The sequence below is a fragment of the Coenobita brevimanus genome, chromosome 40 (assembly GCF_032717465.1).
Source record: "Coenobita brevimanus isolate Jiangsu-jjx chromosome 40, ASM3271746v2, whole genome shotgun sequence".
In the NCBI taxonomy this organism is placed as follows: domain Eukaryota; kingdom Metazoa; phylum Arthropoda; class Malacostraca; order Decapoda; family Coenobitidae; genus Coenobita; species Coenobita brevimanus.
The window spans coordinates 26924401-26941806 of NC_136993.1; the positions used below are offsets into that span (position 1 = coordinate 26924401).

The 17406-nt window shown below is 40.7% G+C and overlaps 1 protein-coding gene across 1 annotated transcript in view; it reads left to right on the forward strand.

The window, feature by feature from the left end:
• Nucleotides 1-13990, forward strand: part of LOC145397006 (uncharacterized) — a 109716-nt gene extending 95726 nt beyond the window's left edge. The window contains exon 10 of the mRNA XM_080270229.1: nt 13848-13990. Within this exon, the coding sequence (XP_080126355.1) occupies nt 13848-13990 (143 nt within the window). The remainder of the gene's footprint in view (nt 1-13847) is intronic.
• Nucleotides 13991-17406: the final 3416 nt, after the last annotated feature.

The window sequence follows — 17406 nt, forward strand, 5'->3', positions numbered from 1 at the left end:
TATAGTCAATTTTAAAAAAAGATACTGAGTGGTTCCACTTCATCTGAGGCTGCTGCAGGTCTTTTTCGTGGGTCTTTGCGTTGTCCATGGTGCTGCTGCTGCTGCTGCTGTAGTGTTTCATGCTGGAGGAGGGGTAGTAACATTGGACCCTCCAGCCACACCTCCTCGTAGGAAGGAGGCTGTTGTAGAGGTTGTGATTGTTGTGATGAAAGCTGTGGTAGAGGTTGTGGTTGTGATGGAAGCTGTGCTAGTTGTTTTTGTGGTGGATACCACTCGCGTATTCCAACTGCAGCTTCATGATCAGAGACATTTCTCCTGTCAACGACTGTACAATTCATGCTGATACGTCGGCAGTACTTTGCCAGCTTCTCAAAGCAAGGCAAATAGTTTAAAGCCCACATATCTCCACCCAGATCACTTCCAGTCCCCTCGGGTATTAATAAATGTTTAATACCTAAATGGGGTACGATATGTTTTAGCTCTTCAACACAGAGCTAAGTTACCCACACGTCCAGTTACAGTATCCAGTTGGAGACCCTGAATGTAATGGTGGTCAGATGACTTTCTAACTAACTCTTGGGTAGATTTGTTGGTTTCTAGTTCAGAGCCAGGACCCCAGTGGGCTACTAAAGTAATTATATAGGGTCTGCTAGTTTCTTTGAACATTCTGACAGACCCAACTTTATCCAGTGATTTGACTTAGGCTCTGTTAAGATTATGCAGGGTTTTTCGAGTGGAGTACAGATTAGCATAAGGATACTTTTCAGAAATTACGGCACAAAGGCAGTAATTTCGTACTCCCAGTGCATTCACAATATGACAAATAGTATTATCTCTGACGTCATACTGATCGTCAGTTATTTCCTGTGCATTGTTTGGAGGAATGTACCCTCAGCCTCCATCCCGAGCCCCTTAAGTGTGAGCGAGTGTTAGGAGCGAAGTGTGGCGGCTGAACTCCTGGGGCTTCCTTTTATGGGGAGTGGTATAACCAACAAACTCACTCACCTCTTTCAAGGTAGTAACTGGGTGGGGAATTCCCCCTTTTCTATATTTTTCCTAGGTTGTTAAATTACAAATCTTATCGCTTGGTTCGAAGATCATCCAGTAAAGACCTGACAGACAAAAATTGGAGAGCCACCTCTCTATAACGATGGTATTGTTGTTGATAATACTGAAGATGAGTCTCTATATCCTTATCATTCAGACTTAGAGTGGAAACATCTAAATCTATATTTTGCTTATAGTAATCCTCTGTTAGATTTCCAACTTTATAAGTCTCAAAAAAGGGGTTGATAATCTTGGCCCTATGGCTAGCAAGAGCATGAGCCGAACGTGTTTCCCTTAATCGATCATGGAAGTGGAAGCCTCTCCCACAGACATCCATTCTGCTCGAGGTCTCCAGGCAGACTGTTCCTGCAGGCTGTAATGAGAGATTTAATATGGGTCCCATCTCTTAAAGGTTTGTTTTATTTATTTATTTTTTTAATGAGATGTGGCTCCACCCACGAAGAGTTTTTTCTTTGCCTTTGGATTCTTGATATAAGCCTCGGGTAAATCTGCAAGTTTCCCCAAAGTTCGTAAGTCAGTTATTTTACCTGAATCAAACGTGTTGTTTCGGGTAACCCAGTACTGAATTACATCTATAATATTAATGCTGCCAATTGGAGACATCAGATTACCCATATCATCCCCGTATACTAAAGGATGGTGTCGTAAATATGACAAGATACCAAAAGCATACTGATGGACTTCTGGTTTGAGTAGTATTTTGATTGTGTCCTCGAGTGAGTGACGATGTTCTGTATTTGAAGGCTGACTCAGGACAGTTACATGGGAAGCTTTAGGATAAGCAGTTTCCTGGGGTGTTTGAATGGCAGATGTATAAAGAATGGTTTCTGCCTGAGACCTTGGTACTGGGCAAAATTCTTTGACTGTCATTATTTAAGAAGATTCCCTAATACAGTAGTGGCAATGTGTAGCAAGATGCTTAGAAAAGACCCTCCAGTAGTAGAGGTAAAGATCTGACTTTTTCACTTTAAAGGTGTTTGTTTCAAAGCAATCTCTCGAATTACAGACTGGTGTGGACGAACCTTCCTTATTACCTTTGTATCTCTTGTTAAGTATTTCTTCAAGAAATTTGCAAATATCTCTGATAACCAGTCTAACTCTGGTTTGCAACATCTGGAAATTAATTTCCTCCTCAGCTTTGGCTTGGTTTGTTTCAGAAACTGAATAAAATCACGATGGCGGGAGATCAGTGTTTTTCTGGATCTCCAGGGCATCTATCCACTCGTTAAAGCGATCTGGATATGATTTCCAGTGAATATAATACTGCAAAGAGCCGTCTTTCTTTCTCCGTCTCTTTAATATTTCAATGGGGTAGGTTTCTGGGGCTAAAGCAGGGATTATTTCTTCTCTGTAAACTATTCCCTTGATTGCTTCTCCACCCCAGTCTTCCGGCTCATAGGTATGAATTCCTGACTTACTCATGTGTATTTTAGTAATGCGAAATACTGTATCTCTTCTGTATTCTGTATAGTAAATCCTTTTGCAAAGCTCTTACTCCTGGTCGAAGTCACTATTCGTACTAAGTCCCCTACAGCCAAGTTTGAATTGTTTTTTTACGTTTGACAGGCTTTATATACATTAATGTAAACTGCTTTCGTCAGTCTCCGGGGGCTGTTAGCTTGTGAATTTCACTAGGTGTCTTGCCCTTCAAGCCTCGATGAGGGTGAGATTGTAAGTGCTTACCAGCGTACTTAGTATGGGTAGGTAGTTTAAAGTTTTGTATGCAGTAAAATACCGATAAATTTTGTGTTTCAGAGTTCTTATGGCACGCTCACAGAGACTAGCCTTTGTCTGTCCTGAGTAAACACTATACAGAATAATCTTCTTCCTCTTCAAGTAAGAGTCCAGCGTTTTATTATAAAATTCTGTCTCCCTGACTGTGAATAGTCTTGAGTAACCCTGTGACTCTGGTTTACTTAAAATACTTGAAAAGAGCCTTAGTTACAGTAGATCCAGTTTTTCGTTGAATGGGATGGACAAACATGAATCGTGAGAAGACATCTACACATACCAGTAAATATTGTACACCATTATTTTCCCTCCATAAGTGCCTCGAGTCAGCCAGGTCACATGTCAGAATACTGCGGGGTCCTGCTGCTACAATGTTCCATCATGGGAATCTTTCTTTGTAATTTATGCAGAGTATAAACTCTAGAACCTTTTAAAAATCTCTTCACATCTGTTTTAGTCAGTAGAGTGTTTATTTTTTTGGCAGCCCAATATAATTTTTCAATATTACACAAGGATGCATGTGATGTGGGATCATAGTATGTGTTTCGAAGTAAGCTATTAATTTCCATTGGTGTAGACTACTTCACAAGGAGGCTCCCCAACAATGTTTGATCAAAATTGCGGGTGTGGGGAAGTTTGCCTTTAAATACAAATCATCTAATATGAGTAGTGATTTTCCTTGTGGAGCTGAGTGTACTGAAGGGTCAATTATATCTTTGTGCACAGAAACTTTACGACCAATGACTGGATCATCTTGAAGAGGGTGATAGCTTACACCACAGACAAATATTTTTAAAAACTTTTCTTCATTGTATTTAATGAGTAAGTACGGTTTTTCCTGAGTTTGAAAACCCCGCCACAATAATTCTGGCAGGATCACGGAATATATCAGTATGTTCTGATATATAAACGTTCTCCACGGTGTTTAAACACACACTGAAAGAAAACTAAAATGTTCTCACCTAATAAATAAAACATGAACACTGCAGACACTTTAGTTACAATTATCAGGAAAGGTTTTTACTACAGTATATACAGTATATAGGATTTTGCATACAAATTATATATGAAAAAAATGATACAGACATCCTCATAATGGATGAGGAAGTAGCTTCCCTGTCTAGGAAAGGTCTTTAAACACACACTGAAAGAAAACTAAAAAGTCCTTACCTAATAAATAAAACATGAACACTGCAGACACTTATTTACAAATTATCAGTAAAGGTTTTTTTAGTACAATATATACAGTATTTTTATTTTTAATAGATAATGAATGGAGGAAGGAAAAACAAAGGAGAAAAAAAATAAGTCCATGTGCCTTAAGGCATCCTCCATTCATAAAATACCCATAACAACTGGACTTGAACTGAAGTGGATCAAATATTTGTGGGAAACAACTCCCAGGAAGCGAATTCCAGAGAGTAGTAGTTCTGGGGATAAATGAATTATGACACGCAGTGGTTCTGCACTGCGGGGGAGATAGTGTAAATTCATGGGGGCTCCCAGCTGCCCGAGTATTTCGGGAGAAAATGTGAAGGGGAGGAACAATTGAAGCCAGTTCATCTGAACACTTACTACAGTCTGACTCTGCATTGCCATTAAATACAAACACTGTTGGGTAATGGGGATGAGTCGTGACCCCCACAGAGATGGAAGCTCCTTCCCATCTCTTTCTTCTTTTTCTTCTTCTTGCCCTCCTTTTACTTAAATGTTGTTAGCCAAAGGATGCCCATAGCTGACTGACTGAGTAGGGGACAAATAATAATGTTTATCTTCAAATTCACTCAACCCTCTCTTGTTTACTGATAGCTTGGTGATCTGTCCCTGCCGGTTAGATATACTGGTGGCTCTAACATAATGAATCTTATTGGACCCCAGAAGAGTGTCTTTGTATTCTTGATGTTTAAGTTTTATCCTGTCATAACTAGGAATACCCTTACCAGTTATCACCTCTGTGCCTGACTGCAAAAGTAAGGAGTATAATTTTGGCTTCAGACAACATGCTTCAACTATCAGTTCTTCCCCTACCTCACTTTTTAACAGACCCAACTGTCCTTTACGTGCATCACTGTACCAAGGATGTTGGGGACTGAAATTAGATATATCTATCCAGTCCACAAGAGGATACCTTTGTAATTTACTGAATATATCTTCGCACTCAAGTGAAAATACAAAATTGTCTCTATCTGAGTACACTGCCTTTACTCTTTCCCCATAGTGCTTTGTGAGAACATCATTCCAAAAATGATACATCTTTACCCTGGCCAACTCAAGAATTTGAGATCCCACAAACTGGGCATGAGACAGTTCTATTTTGGGAGACTGATAGATTGTTATTTCTCGATTTTCTTTTAAGGGTCTCACCCTTCTGAAGAAAGGATTCCTATCACGTTTTAGGAATTCTTTCCTGTTTCGGCAAACTTTAGTTTTGGTGGCATATCTCTGGGGATTGAATAAAGTTTTCCCAAACAGTGAATTTGACATTAGCTTATACATAGCTTTTTTGTCCTTAGTTGAGGCATTATTTCTTAGCTGAATGTTTCGTTTTATGTACGCTTTTAAATATGGTTCTTGTCTAAAAATGAACACTGAGATCACTCTAACTAATCTCACACTATGACTCATATATAACTGCAAGTTGTACTTTGCTGAGTGAGAAGCTACAAGTTTTTTTTTTATTAAATGTATGGTATTTTCTACCCTCCTTTCCTAATAGCTGTTTGGAATAGGGTGAAAGATCATCATTAGTAATGTTTTTTTGCTCTAAGCCCAGAGGAAAATCATTTGTTATCTGAGTAACCTCTGCAGACACTAGTAGAGTGTCACACAGAACCCAGTACCCAAACATACCAGCATAAATATATATATATATATATATATATATATATATATATATATATATATATATATCATAAAGACTTTGTAGTTACTTGTAGAGAAGTATATTTTAGACTTGTGGTCGAGCGGCTTTTATATCTTGTAGTAGCTTCCCCACCAAATGTCATGTAGTGACAGGAGAGGTAAAGAATAGTATGGGACTATTTTTATTTGTCTTGGAAATATTAACAAGTCTCTCACACGGAACGAATATAAGTCCCGGGTAGCTACCTCCCTGTCTCGCTATCTGTCTCTCTCTCTCAAATCGCTAAGCCCTTCTTCCGTGACCTGTCTCTAGGGTCGCTTGTCTCCTTCTACTCTCTCTTTCCTAAAATCTGGTGTAGCAGGGGTGTGTCACGTGTGTTCCTCGTGGATGGAAAGCTTAAGGAGCCTGTGTGTGAGTATGTGTGTATATGTGTGTGCATGGTTACCAGATCTTTGTTCACGAGAGGACTGCTGACAGCTAACTGCATCATCTCCTTACTGGCCGCTGTCGTCAGCTTTCCTCAGTGTTAAGAGTGTGTAAGCATGTTTAGCACTGCTCGATTCTCGCAGATACAACACCTTCTCATCATCTGACTCCCTGCTTCTATCTATCTATTTATCTATCTATCTATTATGATTTGTAAATATAATATTGGGTCCTACCACACTGCTCGGCCGCGCAAAAATGGCGTACCATCGACATTTAATAGTTATAATATATTAATACATACTACATACACATTATAATGAACTTATAAGCTAATTAAGTGAAATACATAATATTGTAAAGTAACATAATTGTATGTATATTGTATACATATATTATTCATAGTAAATAGTGATTATTCAGTAATAATACATTTTAAATAAGTTGTATACATATTTGAATAAATGCAATGGTTGTTGTATAACACTTTGTATGACGTGCATGTACAACAGACGTACGCATATAATTGTGCAATGGTAATACTGCTAGGTTATACATTACATATTTGAGTTATCACTTTAGTAATGTCTAATATTTCACCTAACTTGTATGATGATACTGGTAATACAGAATTGTGCTATAATTGTATGACTTATATTGTGTTAATGCATAATTGTGTTGGCCTTATAATTGTAGTTACATTTTGTTAATGCAACTATTACATAAGTGTCTTGGCCTTATAATTGTAGTTAAAGTTACTTAAAAGTTACATCTTGTTAATGCAACTGTTACATAATGGTACATATTGTTTGTAGTTACATAATTGTACTTAAAGTTACATAAAAGTTACATCTTGTTAATGTAACTGTTACATAGATGGTACATATTGTTTGTAGTATTGTTTGTAGTTACATAATTGTAGTTAAAGTTACATAAAAGTCACATCTTGTTAATGCAACTGTCACATAAATTGGTACATATTGTTTGTAGTTACATAATTATAATATGGAGTAACATAATTGTAATAACTCCAGTCCTAACATATGCTGCGGTCGATGATAGTGATGATGTGTCATGCCACTTGTTTGTGGAGACAGAATTTGCTTTTTTGTTTGTAGTTGATGTGGTATTTTGGCATATGTAGTAACACTTACACTTATTTTCATTTGTTTGTTATGTGATCTTACTCTATTCCTCTTTTTTCTTTCTTACTTTTCTTTCTTTCTTTCTTTTTTTTTTTTATGTATTGATTTTCTATAGTTTGTTTCTCTTTGCTTGTGTACGCTTTTTCCATGTTGTTCATGGTTACATAATTACTGGCTAATTTCCTTGGGATACTTTTTCAAAGTTTAGTTTATATTGCACAGATACTATAAAATGATATTATATAGTCCCATATTTTGTTATTTTATATAAAAAATATATACACTATATACAGTATTAACTATACACACTGATTTGTTGTTCACCTGTACCTATCGTGAGTAATAAGTGTGTCAGCACTGTGTGGAAATCATTGTCTTCACGATTGTGTTGAAGATGTTCACTCTTGCTAACGGCATTTGTGTTGGCCATTTTTTTTTTCTCTAGTTTACCTTGTAACTTAATTTATATGTTTCCACTAGGTAGCTTTAATTAATAAATGTTTAATACAGTTCTTTTAATCGCTCACTGAGTAACTGTGATGGTATATTTTCTTTATTACTTTGTAGATATAATATGTATAGATATAATATGTATAGATATAATATGTATAGTATAATATGTATAGTTGTATACCCCTGGGGGTAGGGGGGTTTTCAAGAATACTCCCCCAGTATCCCTGCTTGTCGTAAAAGGCGACTAAAAGGGTTGGCGGAGGGTTAGTGCCCCTCCCCGGAAAACAACTAACTAAAAAAACAAACAAGAAGCCTCGGACAAGGACTGACCAAACGTTGACGACCCAGGACCGGACAAAGGACTTGGTAATGTGTACATGGAATGTAAGAGGAGCGAATGATGAGGTGAAAGAGAGAGAGATTGTCCAGGTGCTTGAGGATGCGAAAGTGGATGTATGTGGAATAACTGAAACAAAATGGAGAGGAGAAAGTGTGAGAGAATGGGAGTATGGATGGGGTATATGTGCAGGAGTAGATGAGAATGAGAGGGCAAAGGAAGGAGTGTGTATAGTTGTGAGTAAAAGATGGAAGAAGAGCATAAGACAGTATGGATCAGTTGGGTCAAGGATTGTGTGGGTAAAGTTGAAAGTTGGAATACAAATGTGGGCGATTGTGTGTGTGTATGCGCCAACGCAAGATCGTGCTAGAAGAGTGAGAGAAGAGTTCTGGACAAATGTGGAAGTGTGCATGGAAAAGTTTGGAAGGAATGAGAGAGTGTTTTTGATCGGTGATATGAATGGTAAAGTTGGTAATGTGAAGGTGGATGGAATAGTTGGTGAGTGGAGTGTGCCTGCTGAGATAGATGAGAATGGGAGTGCGTTAGAGGACATCTGTGCTGGGAGGGGGTTGGTAATAGCCAATACCCTCTTCAGGCATAAAATGATCCACAGGTATACATGGCGAGTGATGAGAAGGGTGGGTGGTGAACTGAATGAAAGGAAGGCAATGATTGATTATGTGTGTGTGGATGAAAGGATGCGAAGATGTATATTGGATGCAAGAGTTTATAGAGGTTGGGGGAGTGGCCTTTCTGACCACTACTTGGTGGTGGCCAGAATTAGGATGCAAGTAAGATGGAGGAATAGAAGAAGGGAAAGACGAGAGGAAGGAGTAGTTGCAAGGAGAGTGGAAAGGTTACAAGAGGATGAGAAAAAGGCAGAGTATAAGAGAGAAGTGGAGGAACGATTGGGCAAATATGAATTGGAGCAGATGGGAGACGTGGAAGGTGTGTGTAAGATATTTACAGAAGAAATATGTGCAGCATGTGATGTGGTGTGTTAAAGGAAGAGAAGACGGAGGGGGGTGCAAGGAACAGCGTGGTGGACTGAAGAGGTGAAACAGGCTGTGGCACAAAAGAAGAAAGCATACAATGAATGGATGAGAAATAGGGGCGTGGAAGAAGTTGAGAGGCAGAAGAGAGAGTTATATGTGGAAAGGAAGAGAGAGGTGAAAAGATTAGTAAGAGAGAGTAAGAAGAGAGTGGATCAGGAATTTGGAAGGAATTTGAGTGTAAAGTGGAGGGACTGTAAGAAAATGTTCTGGAGAGAAGTGAAAAGAGTAAGACAGGGTGGAAGTGAAGTTAGCAGGGGAGTGAAAGATAAACATGGTAGATTACTAGTGGAGAAGGGAGAAAAAGTGAGCAGATGGAGAGAACACTTTAAGGAATTGTTGAACGTAGAGGATGGAAGTAATGCGAGTATAAGTGGCTGGGGAATGGCTGGGAGAAGGAGGGAGGTGAGAAGACCGGTAGAAATCAGTAGGATAGAGGTTGTGGAAGCAATGAAGAAAGTTAAATCGGGGAAAGCCCCAGGAATTGATGGAGTGTGTGGTGAGATGCTGAAGCATGGGGGAGAGATAGTAGTAGAATGGATGTGGAAGATGTGCAGATTGGCCTGGGAGGAAGGTAGAGTCCCGGAGGATTGGAAGTCAGGTATAATTATTCCCTTGTACAAAGGAAAAGGGGAAAAAGAAGTGTGTGGTAATCATAGGGGCATTTGTCTTCTTAGTATAATAGGAAAAGTGTATGGTAGGATACTTATAGACAGAGTTAGAGAAAGAACAGAGAAATTAGTTGGAGAAGAACAGGGAGGCTTTAGGAAGGGAAGAGGTTGTGTAGATCAGATATTCATTCTTAGATCTTTAGTGGAAAAGTTTCTAGAGAAGGGAAAGAAGTTGTATGCGGCTTTCATGGATTTGGAGAAAGCATATGACAGGGTGGATAGACAAGGATTGTGGAAAGTGTTAAGAATATATGGAGTAGATGGGAAGTTGTTGAATGCTGTGAAGAGTATGTATGATGGTGCTAAGGCTGCAGTGCGTGTGGATGGTGAACTAAGTGAATTTTTCTCTTTGAAAGTTGGTTTGAAACAGGGATGTGTCATGTCTCCATGGTTGTTCAATCTGTACATGGATGGGGTAATAAAAGAGGTACAAGGTAGGGTAGTGGATGTTGGAGTGGCCCTGGTGAGAGAGGATAGTGTTTGGAAACTCCCTGTACTGTTGTTTGCAGATGATACTGTGTTGTTGAGTGAAGATGAAGGGGAGCTGCAAGGCTTGGTGGATGAGTTTGAGAGAGTGTGTAAGAAACGGAACCTAAAGGTGAATGTAGGGAAGAGTAAAGTGATGGTCTTTGAGAGAGGTGAAGTCAGTAAATGTACAGCGAGGTTGGATGGTGAGGAATTGGAAAATGTGAGTACGTTTAAGTATTTGGGTAGTGTGATGAGTAAGGATGGAGGTTTGGAGGGTGAAGTGCTTGAAAGGGTACAGCAGGGAAGAAAGGTTGCTGGTTCCTTGAAAGCAGTGATAAGAAACAGGGAAGTGAGCATGGAAGTAAAAAAGTTACTACATGACAGTATTGTGATACCAACTCTAACGTACGGAAGTGAAGCTTGGACGTTGTTGGAAGGACACAAGTCAAGAGTGAGAGCAGTGGAAATGAGTTATTTAAGAGGAGCTTGTGGAGTCACGTGGAGAGACAGGCTGACGAATGAGGATATAAAGGAGCGTTGTGGTGTTGATGTGGATGTGATAGGAAGCGTTGTGAGGAACACACTGAGGTGGTTTGGCCATGTGGAGAGGATGGAGGGTGAAAGACTGACGAAGAGAGTGTATGTGAGTGAGGTGGAGGGTGGAAGAGGGAGGGGGAGACCGAGGATGAGATGGAGGGATGGGGTGGAGAGGTATATGAGAGAGGGGGGTGTGAGTTGGGAGCAGGGTAGTGAAATGGCGGGGGACAGGGCGACTTGGAGGCGATTTGTTTGTGGCCACCCCAAACGGGATTGAGGCGTCTGGCAATAGATAGATAGATAGTATATATGAAACACGTATTTTATGTAGGTATAAATGGTAACACTCGTTGGTATTAAATAAATGTAATAATAAATGAATGAATATATACAGTGTAGAATATTTATTGTTCGTGCAAGTATTTAATGATTGAATTATGAAGATAATTGAAGTAGGTATATGTATTTAAGCTGTAACTATACAACACGTTTTATATGTTTGTGCAGAAGCTTATTGTCTATCACTGTGTATTGTATAAATGAAGTAACTATGTAACTCACTAATTTTTACCGTGGTGGGAATGGTGTGAGTGGTGGTGCAGGTGGTGTGTTGACTGACGTGGCGTCTGTTCAGCAAGCACGCATGATGACCTCAACTTCCCACACTGGTAGCTGTGGTGAGTGAATGAGTAGCGATGAGTAACTTGAGTGAAGATGAGTGAGTAAGATGAGTTATGAGTCGTGTCTCAATCTTCGTTTGTTTGTTCCGTTTTTCTATGTCGATGTTTTCTCGGTCCTTTTCTCTAGTGATTTACTCGTTGTGGGATGAAGACTGCCACTACTTGTAGGTGCGTGTAGAAGATTATACAGATGACGTAGAGTTGTTAATTGTAGTTGATTGTAGATGGCTGTAGTTCGCTGATTCGTCGTAGAATTGTAGACTATTTGCACTGTAGGCTGTATTTTGTAGGATTCAATGTAGACCTGAAGCTAATCTTGTAGAGTCTCGGTTGCTTTTGTAGAAATTTGCTTTTAATTCGGAGACGATGTCCGTAGATTTGCTGGTTTGTCGTTAAGCTACTTGCAAGGCGTCGTGTGATCTCTTGACCTCTGCATCAGCGTGATGATCTGGGAGACGGAGGGGGCTTGATGGAGAGAAGCGTCAGGAGCTGGTTATGTTGTTGGTTAAGAGAGATATTTTTGTTTTCAATCTTGATACTTTGTAGGAATTTAATGTTGATTCGTAGACGAGGTTCGTATACGTTCGCTGCTACCAAATGTCATAATGACTTTGTAGTTACTTGTAGAGAAGTATATTTTAGACTTGTGGTCGAGCGGCTTTTATATCTTGTAGTAGCTTCCCCACCAAATGTCATGTAGTGACAGGAGAGGTAAAGAATAGTATGGGACTATTTTTATTTGTCTTGGAAATATTAACAAGTCTCTCACACGGAACGAATATAAGTCCCGGGTAGCTACCTCCCTGTCTCGCTATCTGTCTCTCTCTCTCAAATCGCTAAGCCTTTCTTCCGTGACCTGTCTCTAGGGTCGCTTGTCTCCTTCAACTCTCTCTTTCCTAAAATCTGGTGTAGCAGGGGTGTGTCACGTGTGTTCCTCGTGGATGGAAAGCTTAAAGAGCCTGTGTGTGAGTATGTGTGTATATGTGTGTGCATGGTTACCAGATCTTTGTTCACGAGAGGACTGCTGACAGCTAACTGCATCATCTCCTTACTGGCCGCTGTCGTCAGCTTTCCTCAGTGTTAAGAGTGTGTTAGCATGTTTAGCACTGCTCGATTCTCGCAGATACAACACCTTCTCATCATCTGACTCCCTGCTTCTATCTATCTATTTATCTATCTATCCATTATGATTTGTAAATATAATATTGGGTCCTACCACATATATATATATATATATATATATATATATATATATATATATATATATATATATATATATATATCTTTTGAGCTATCAAAATTAGGGTTGGTGAATTTGTTATTAGCTCTCATGAAGCGACGAAAAACCGTAGTGAAACCACCTCGGATGTCGTTCTAAAGAAGGTGAATCAAAGACCTATCACTTCTTTTTTTGAAGATTTCAGCCAGCTATCGAAGCTGAATGAAGGAAGGGAGACATAATTAACTATATTATCAAAATCGTATTGTTGCTGCAAAGTTCTACGCCAGTTTGTGAGGCTGTGGCCACAACCCCCCTGCTTTGTAGAGGGTGTGACCACAACCTCTGCACTTGTAGAGGCGTTGTTGTGTTTCCAGGGAGATGAGGTCGTCTTAACCGCTTTGAGGTCCCCCCTACTCCGCCTGTGAACAGTGGTGTTTTCTTTTTCATTAAGGTTTCTTCCTGATTATTTCTATCTATCTATCTATTTAATGCCAGACGCCTTAATCCCGTCAAGGGGTGGCCACAAACAAATCGCCTCCATGTCACCATGACCTCGCCATTTCATTGCCCTGCCCCCAGCTCACATCCCCTCTCTCATATACATCTCCACTCCATCTCCCATCTCATCCTTGGTCTCCTCCTCCCTCTCCCCTCCACTCTCCCAACACCAAGCCTTGCAGCTCCTCTTCTTAACAACACAATGTCATCTGCAAACAACAGTACAGGGAGTTTCCAAACACTGCCCTCTCTCACTAGCAGCCACTCCAACATCCACTGCCCTACCTTTTATCTCTATTATTACCCCATCCATATACAGATTGAACAACCATGCAGACATGACACATTCTTGTTTCAATCCAACCTTCAAACTGAAAAATTTCTCTCAGTTCACTATCCACATGCACTGCAGCCTTAGCACCCTCATACCTACTCCTCACGGCCTACAACAACTTCCCATCTACTCCATATATGTCTAATGCGTTCCACAATCGTTGTCTATCGACCCTGTCATATACTTTCTCCAAATCCATGAAGGCCACATACAATGATACTGTGAAACCATTTCACAAGAAGAGGTATATAGGGTATTCACTCTTCAGTGTTTATGATTACACACCTTGTAAACAGGATTGTCTGTGATAACGCTGGTCAAAAATGTTGCAGAATCGCTCACAATCTGGACATTTCACGCAGGTGTGGCCGGTTTTGATGTTAATCTTGTTGCCACGCTTCTCGGTGTGGGTCTCTGGACGTACCATGATGAAAGGAAGCCCCCAGAGTTTATCAGTGGCTTTATAAACCCTGAAAGCCTCAACTGCCAACTGTCAGCTTCATAGGTCCTTTCGAGATGTGGTCAGATTATTACAGACGCACACACTCTCACAAAGGGAGATTACTGTTCTTGTTCTTACCCATTTAATTTTGTTTAATTATTTTTTCCAAGCATGGTAATATTAGTGGTCGTTATTTCACCTGTAATAGTGATTTTGACTATTGTAATAGGAGGAAAACAAATGAAAGAGAGAGAGAGAGAGAGAGAGAGAGAGAGAGAGAGAGAGAGAGAGAGAGAGAGAGAGACAGACAGAGACAGACAGACAGACAGTAATTATTATTCCAATTATGATCAATAATAAACTGTAAAATTCTAGCTGAAGGGTTAGTATGACTGTAGAAAGCAGGGAATAAGAAAATAATGAAGAGAAAGAGAGGGAGGTGAGACATGTATTTCATGATATTTATCATTCACGGTCATCATAGGAGTGCCAGAGATTTATTTATTTTCGTCAGGTGACAGCTAAATGAAAAATGGTCAAGATCTGACAACCTGGGGTTATTAATGAGGGCGGGTAGGTAAGAGAGAGAGAGAGAGAGAGAGAGAGAGAGAGAGAGAGAGAGAGAGAGAGAGAGAGAGAGAGTCTTTCGCCAGGTGAAAGTTGGTCAAGGCCACTCACTTTGGTCAGTTTTCCACCACCCACCTAGGAAGGCAGAAGTCTGCCCCACCGTGATTAAAACTCTTCAGCCCTGTGTAGATTTGGACAGGAGCTATGTGACCTAATAATGGGGATGGGCAGTACAACCCCTGCCCAGGACTACGCGTGCATAGCCCTGGTCATGGGTTGAAGTAGGGGATGCTTGAAGGCATGCCCAGTACTATGCAATGGGTGGGGGGAGGGGGGGGATTGCCCAGTTCAACCCTTGCCCAGGACTATGCGTGCGAAGACCTGGGCAGGGATTGAACTAGGGATTTGCCTGAAGGCATGCCCAGTACTATGCAAATGGAGGGGGATGCCCATTACAAAGTGCCCAGGACTATGTGTACGTAGTGCTGGGCACTTTTGTACTACTAACTGAATTGTGTTAATACAGACCTTACTGATATACAGTAAGACCCGCCGACATTTCGTAAACACATATCCACTAATAACAATACAAAAATCCTGTATGAGACAACCCTAGCATGTATTCAGTATGGACGGTGGGTGTTTCCTCCGAAGTAGTGGCATGTGGAGGTGAATAGTATGTAAGAGGGCTGCTGATTGTCAGGGAACCAGAGTCGGACACATAAAAAATATATATAAATATATTTTTTTGTGCTGTACAGAATGTCTTCCATGGCTGAAGCTGGCTTGCACTACCAGTGGATGAAGACCGTGGTACCCAACATCACTTCCTGCCACAACCTACCCACCAGGATCACCATCAGCACAACACTCACCCTCACAAACTTATGGGTGGGTCTTGATACCTGTATGGCTCACTCTTTCATTTCATTACGGGCGTTATGTTTCAAGCTCTGACTCAGTGTGTGTGTGTGTGTGTGTGTGTGTGTGTGTGTGTGTGTGTGTGAACAAAATATTTCAGATAGTTCTCATCCGATTTTAATTACATTTAGTTAAGGGTAAGAGGATCAGTAAGCCTACATATTTATTTAGAACAGTAAGTCAAAGATTAAGGTAACAGGGCTAGGTCAAACGTTAATCTAACAAAATCATCTGAGTGGATGGTCTAAGACGTCAAATCTCATTCCAGGGCATGTTTGCAGTTCTGGCTGGTGGACACGCTGTCGGTCTGCTGATTCTGCTGTTTGAAATTGTTTATAAAGCTGCTGGAAGATGGACAAATGTGGATGCTCTTCCTCACTTCCCTGTTGTGTGAACCTGAAGCTGGATAGACAGGAACATAATTGACAGGCTTGTGTAGCTGTCTGTCTCTGTGTGAGTGTCTCCTCCACCCCCCCCCTCTCTCTCTTTTCAGATGCACAAAAAAATCTCAGCAATAACCAGAATTCAACCCACAACCACACATTCCCCACCCAATCTCCAGTCGGCAGTCCAAATAAACCACCACCACCTCACTTGTCTGTCTCAAACTTTCCATTCACTCCAAGTAGCAAGACTACCAGAATTCCTTCCTATAATATCTGTTACATGATCTTTACAGCAGTGCCCTGCAATCAGCTTTCAGGGGCACACTGCTGAGCTGTTCGAAGTTTCCTGTGTGCCGCAGTACATTACTCTCCTGTAATACGAGTAAGCATTTTACGAAACAAGTCGCCAAGAACTGTCTCTTTCGGACATGGATATGACGTTGTGGAGTGTATGAGTGAGTAATTCAATATGATGCGCCTTGGTCCTTAAGAGTGTTCAATACACAAGATTGGTTGCTGGTGATTTATTGCTATTATTATAAGAGTTTACCTTGACGTTTTGTTTCATTTTTGAAGACTCCAACATGCTTGCATGCATTGGCCTTGGTCACCTAATGGCAGCTCCCCATGCTGCTCGATCTCTGGCAGCTTCCCTGTTTAGTCCGTTTTCCCTGAGGTCACACTCAATAACCTCTTCCCAGGTATTTTTCGGTCTACCACTTGCTGCCCCACCCCTAACAGGTACTTACTGTAAGTAAGTACCGTTAAGCCTGCGAATATCCCCTCTTATCTTGTTTTTATTTTTTTTCTTGGAAGGAACAATTCACAGGCCCCTACCTTTTGGATAATTCTTTCTAGCATTAAAAAAAAAAAATCATTACACTCTCAACACATGCCGCATACAAATATCCCTTAGCAGGGAGAAAGAGATCTTTCATTGTCAGGAGAGGCAACAGCTCCCTGAATTTCTTCCAACAACTTCTCACTCTAGTCACAGACCTAGCGCCAGCCCACCTTCAGCACATACCATGTCTACCAAATAACAGAACTCTTCCACACACTCAAGAGACTCACCAGCAAGCTCAATCCTTTCACGCCTGGCAGTCTCCACATGCTCTCCCTGACACACCACACACATGAAACCAGCATTTTCTCGCAGTCTACCTCTAAAACCACCACATCTCTTATGCTCCTACTTATCACAAATACTGCACAAGATGGAGTTACTTCCTACTCCCTTGTGGCAAATCACACATGGCCACTCCCCCTCTTCTTTGACAGTACCGCCCCTAGCCTTAGATACCATCACTATTGTTTTATCTGCATTACTCTTAAACCCTTGTGCCCCATACCACCTCTCTGTTTCCTAGATCTTTCCTCGGCCTTCCTTTCATATTCTACAGTCAACACCAAATCATCAGCATACAACATATCCCACGGGAGTACATTTCTGAAGTCACGTGAGAGGGCTTCAAGTACTATAATAAACAGCAAATAGCTCAAGACTGATACCTGATGCACACCAACAGTCATCGAAAACTCCTCACTTGAAACTCCATTCATCTTTACCTGGATGAGAGCACCCACATACGTGGCCATAACCAC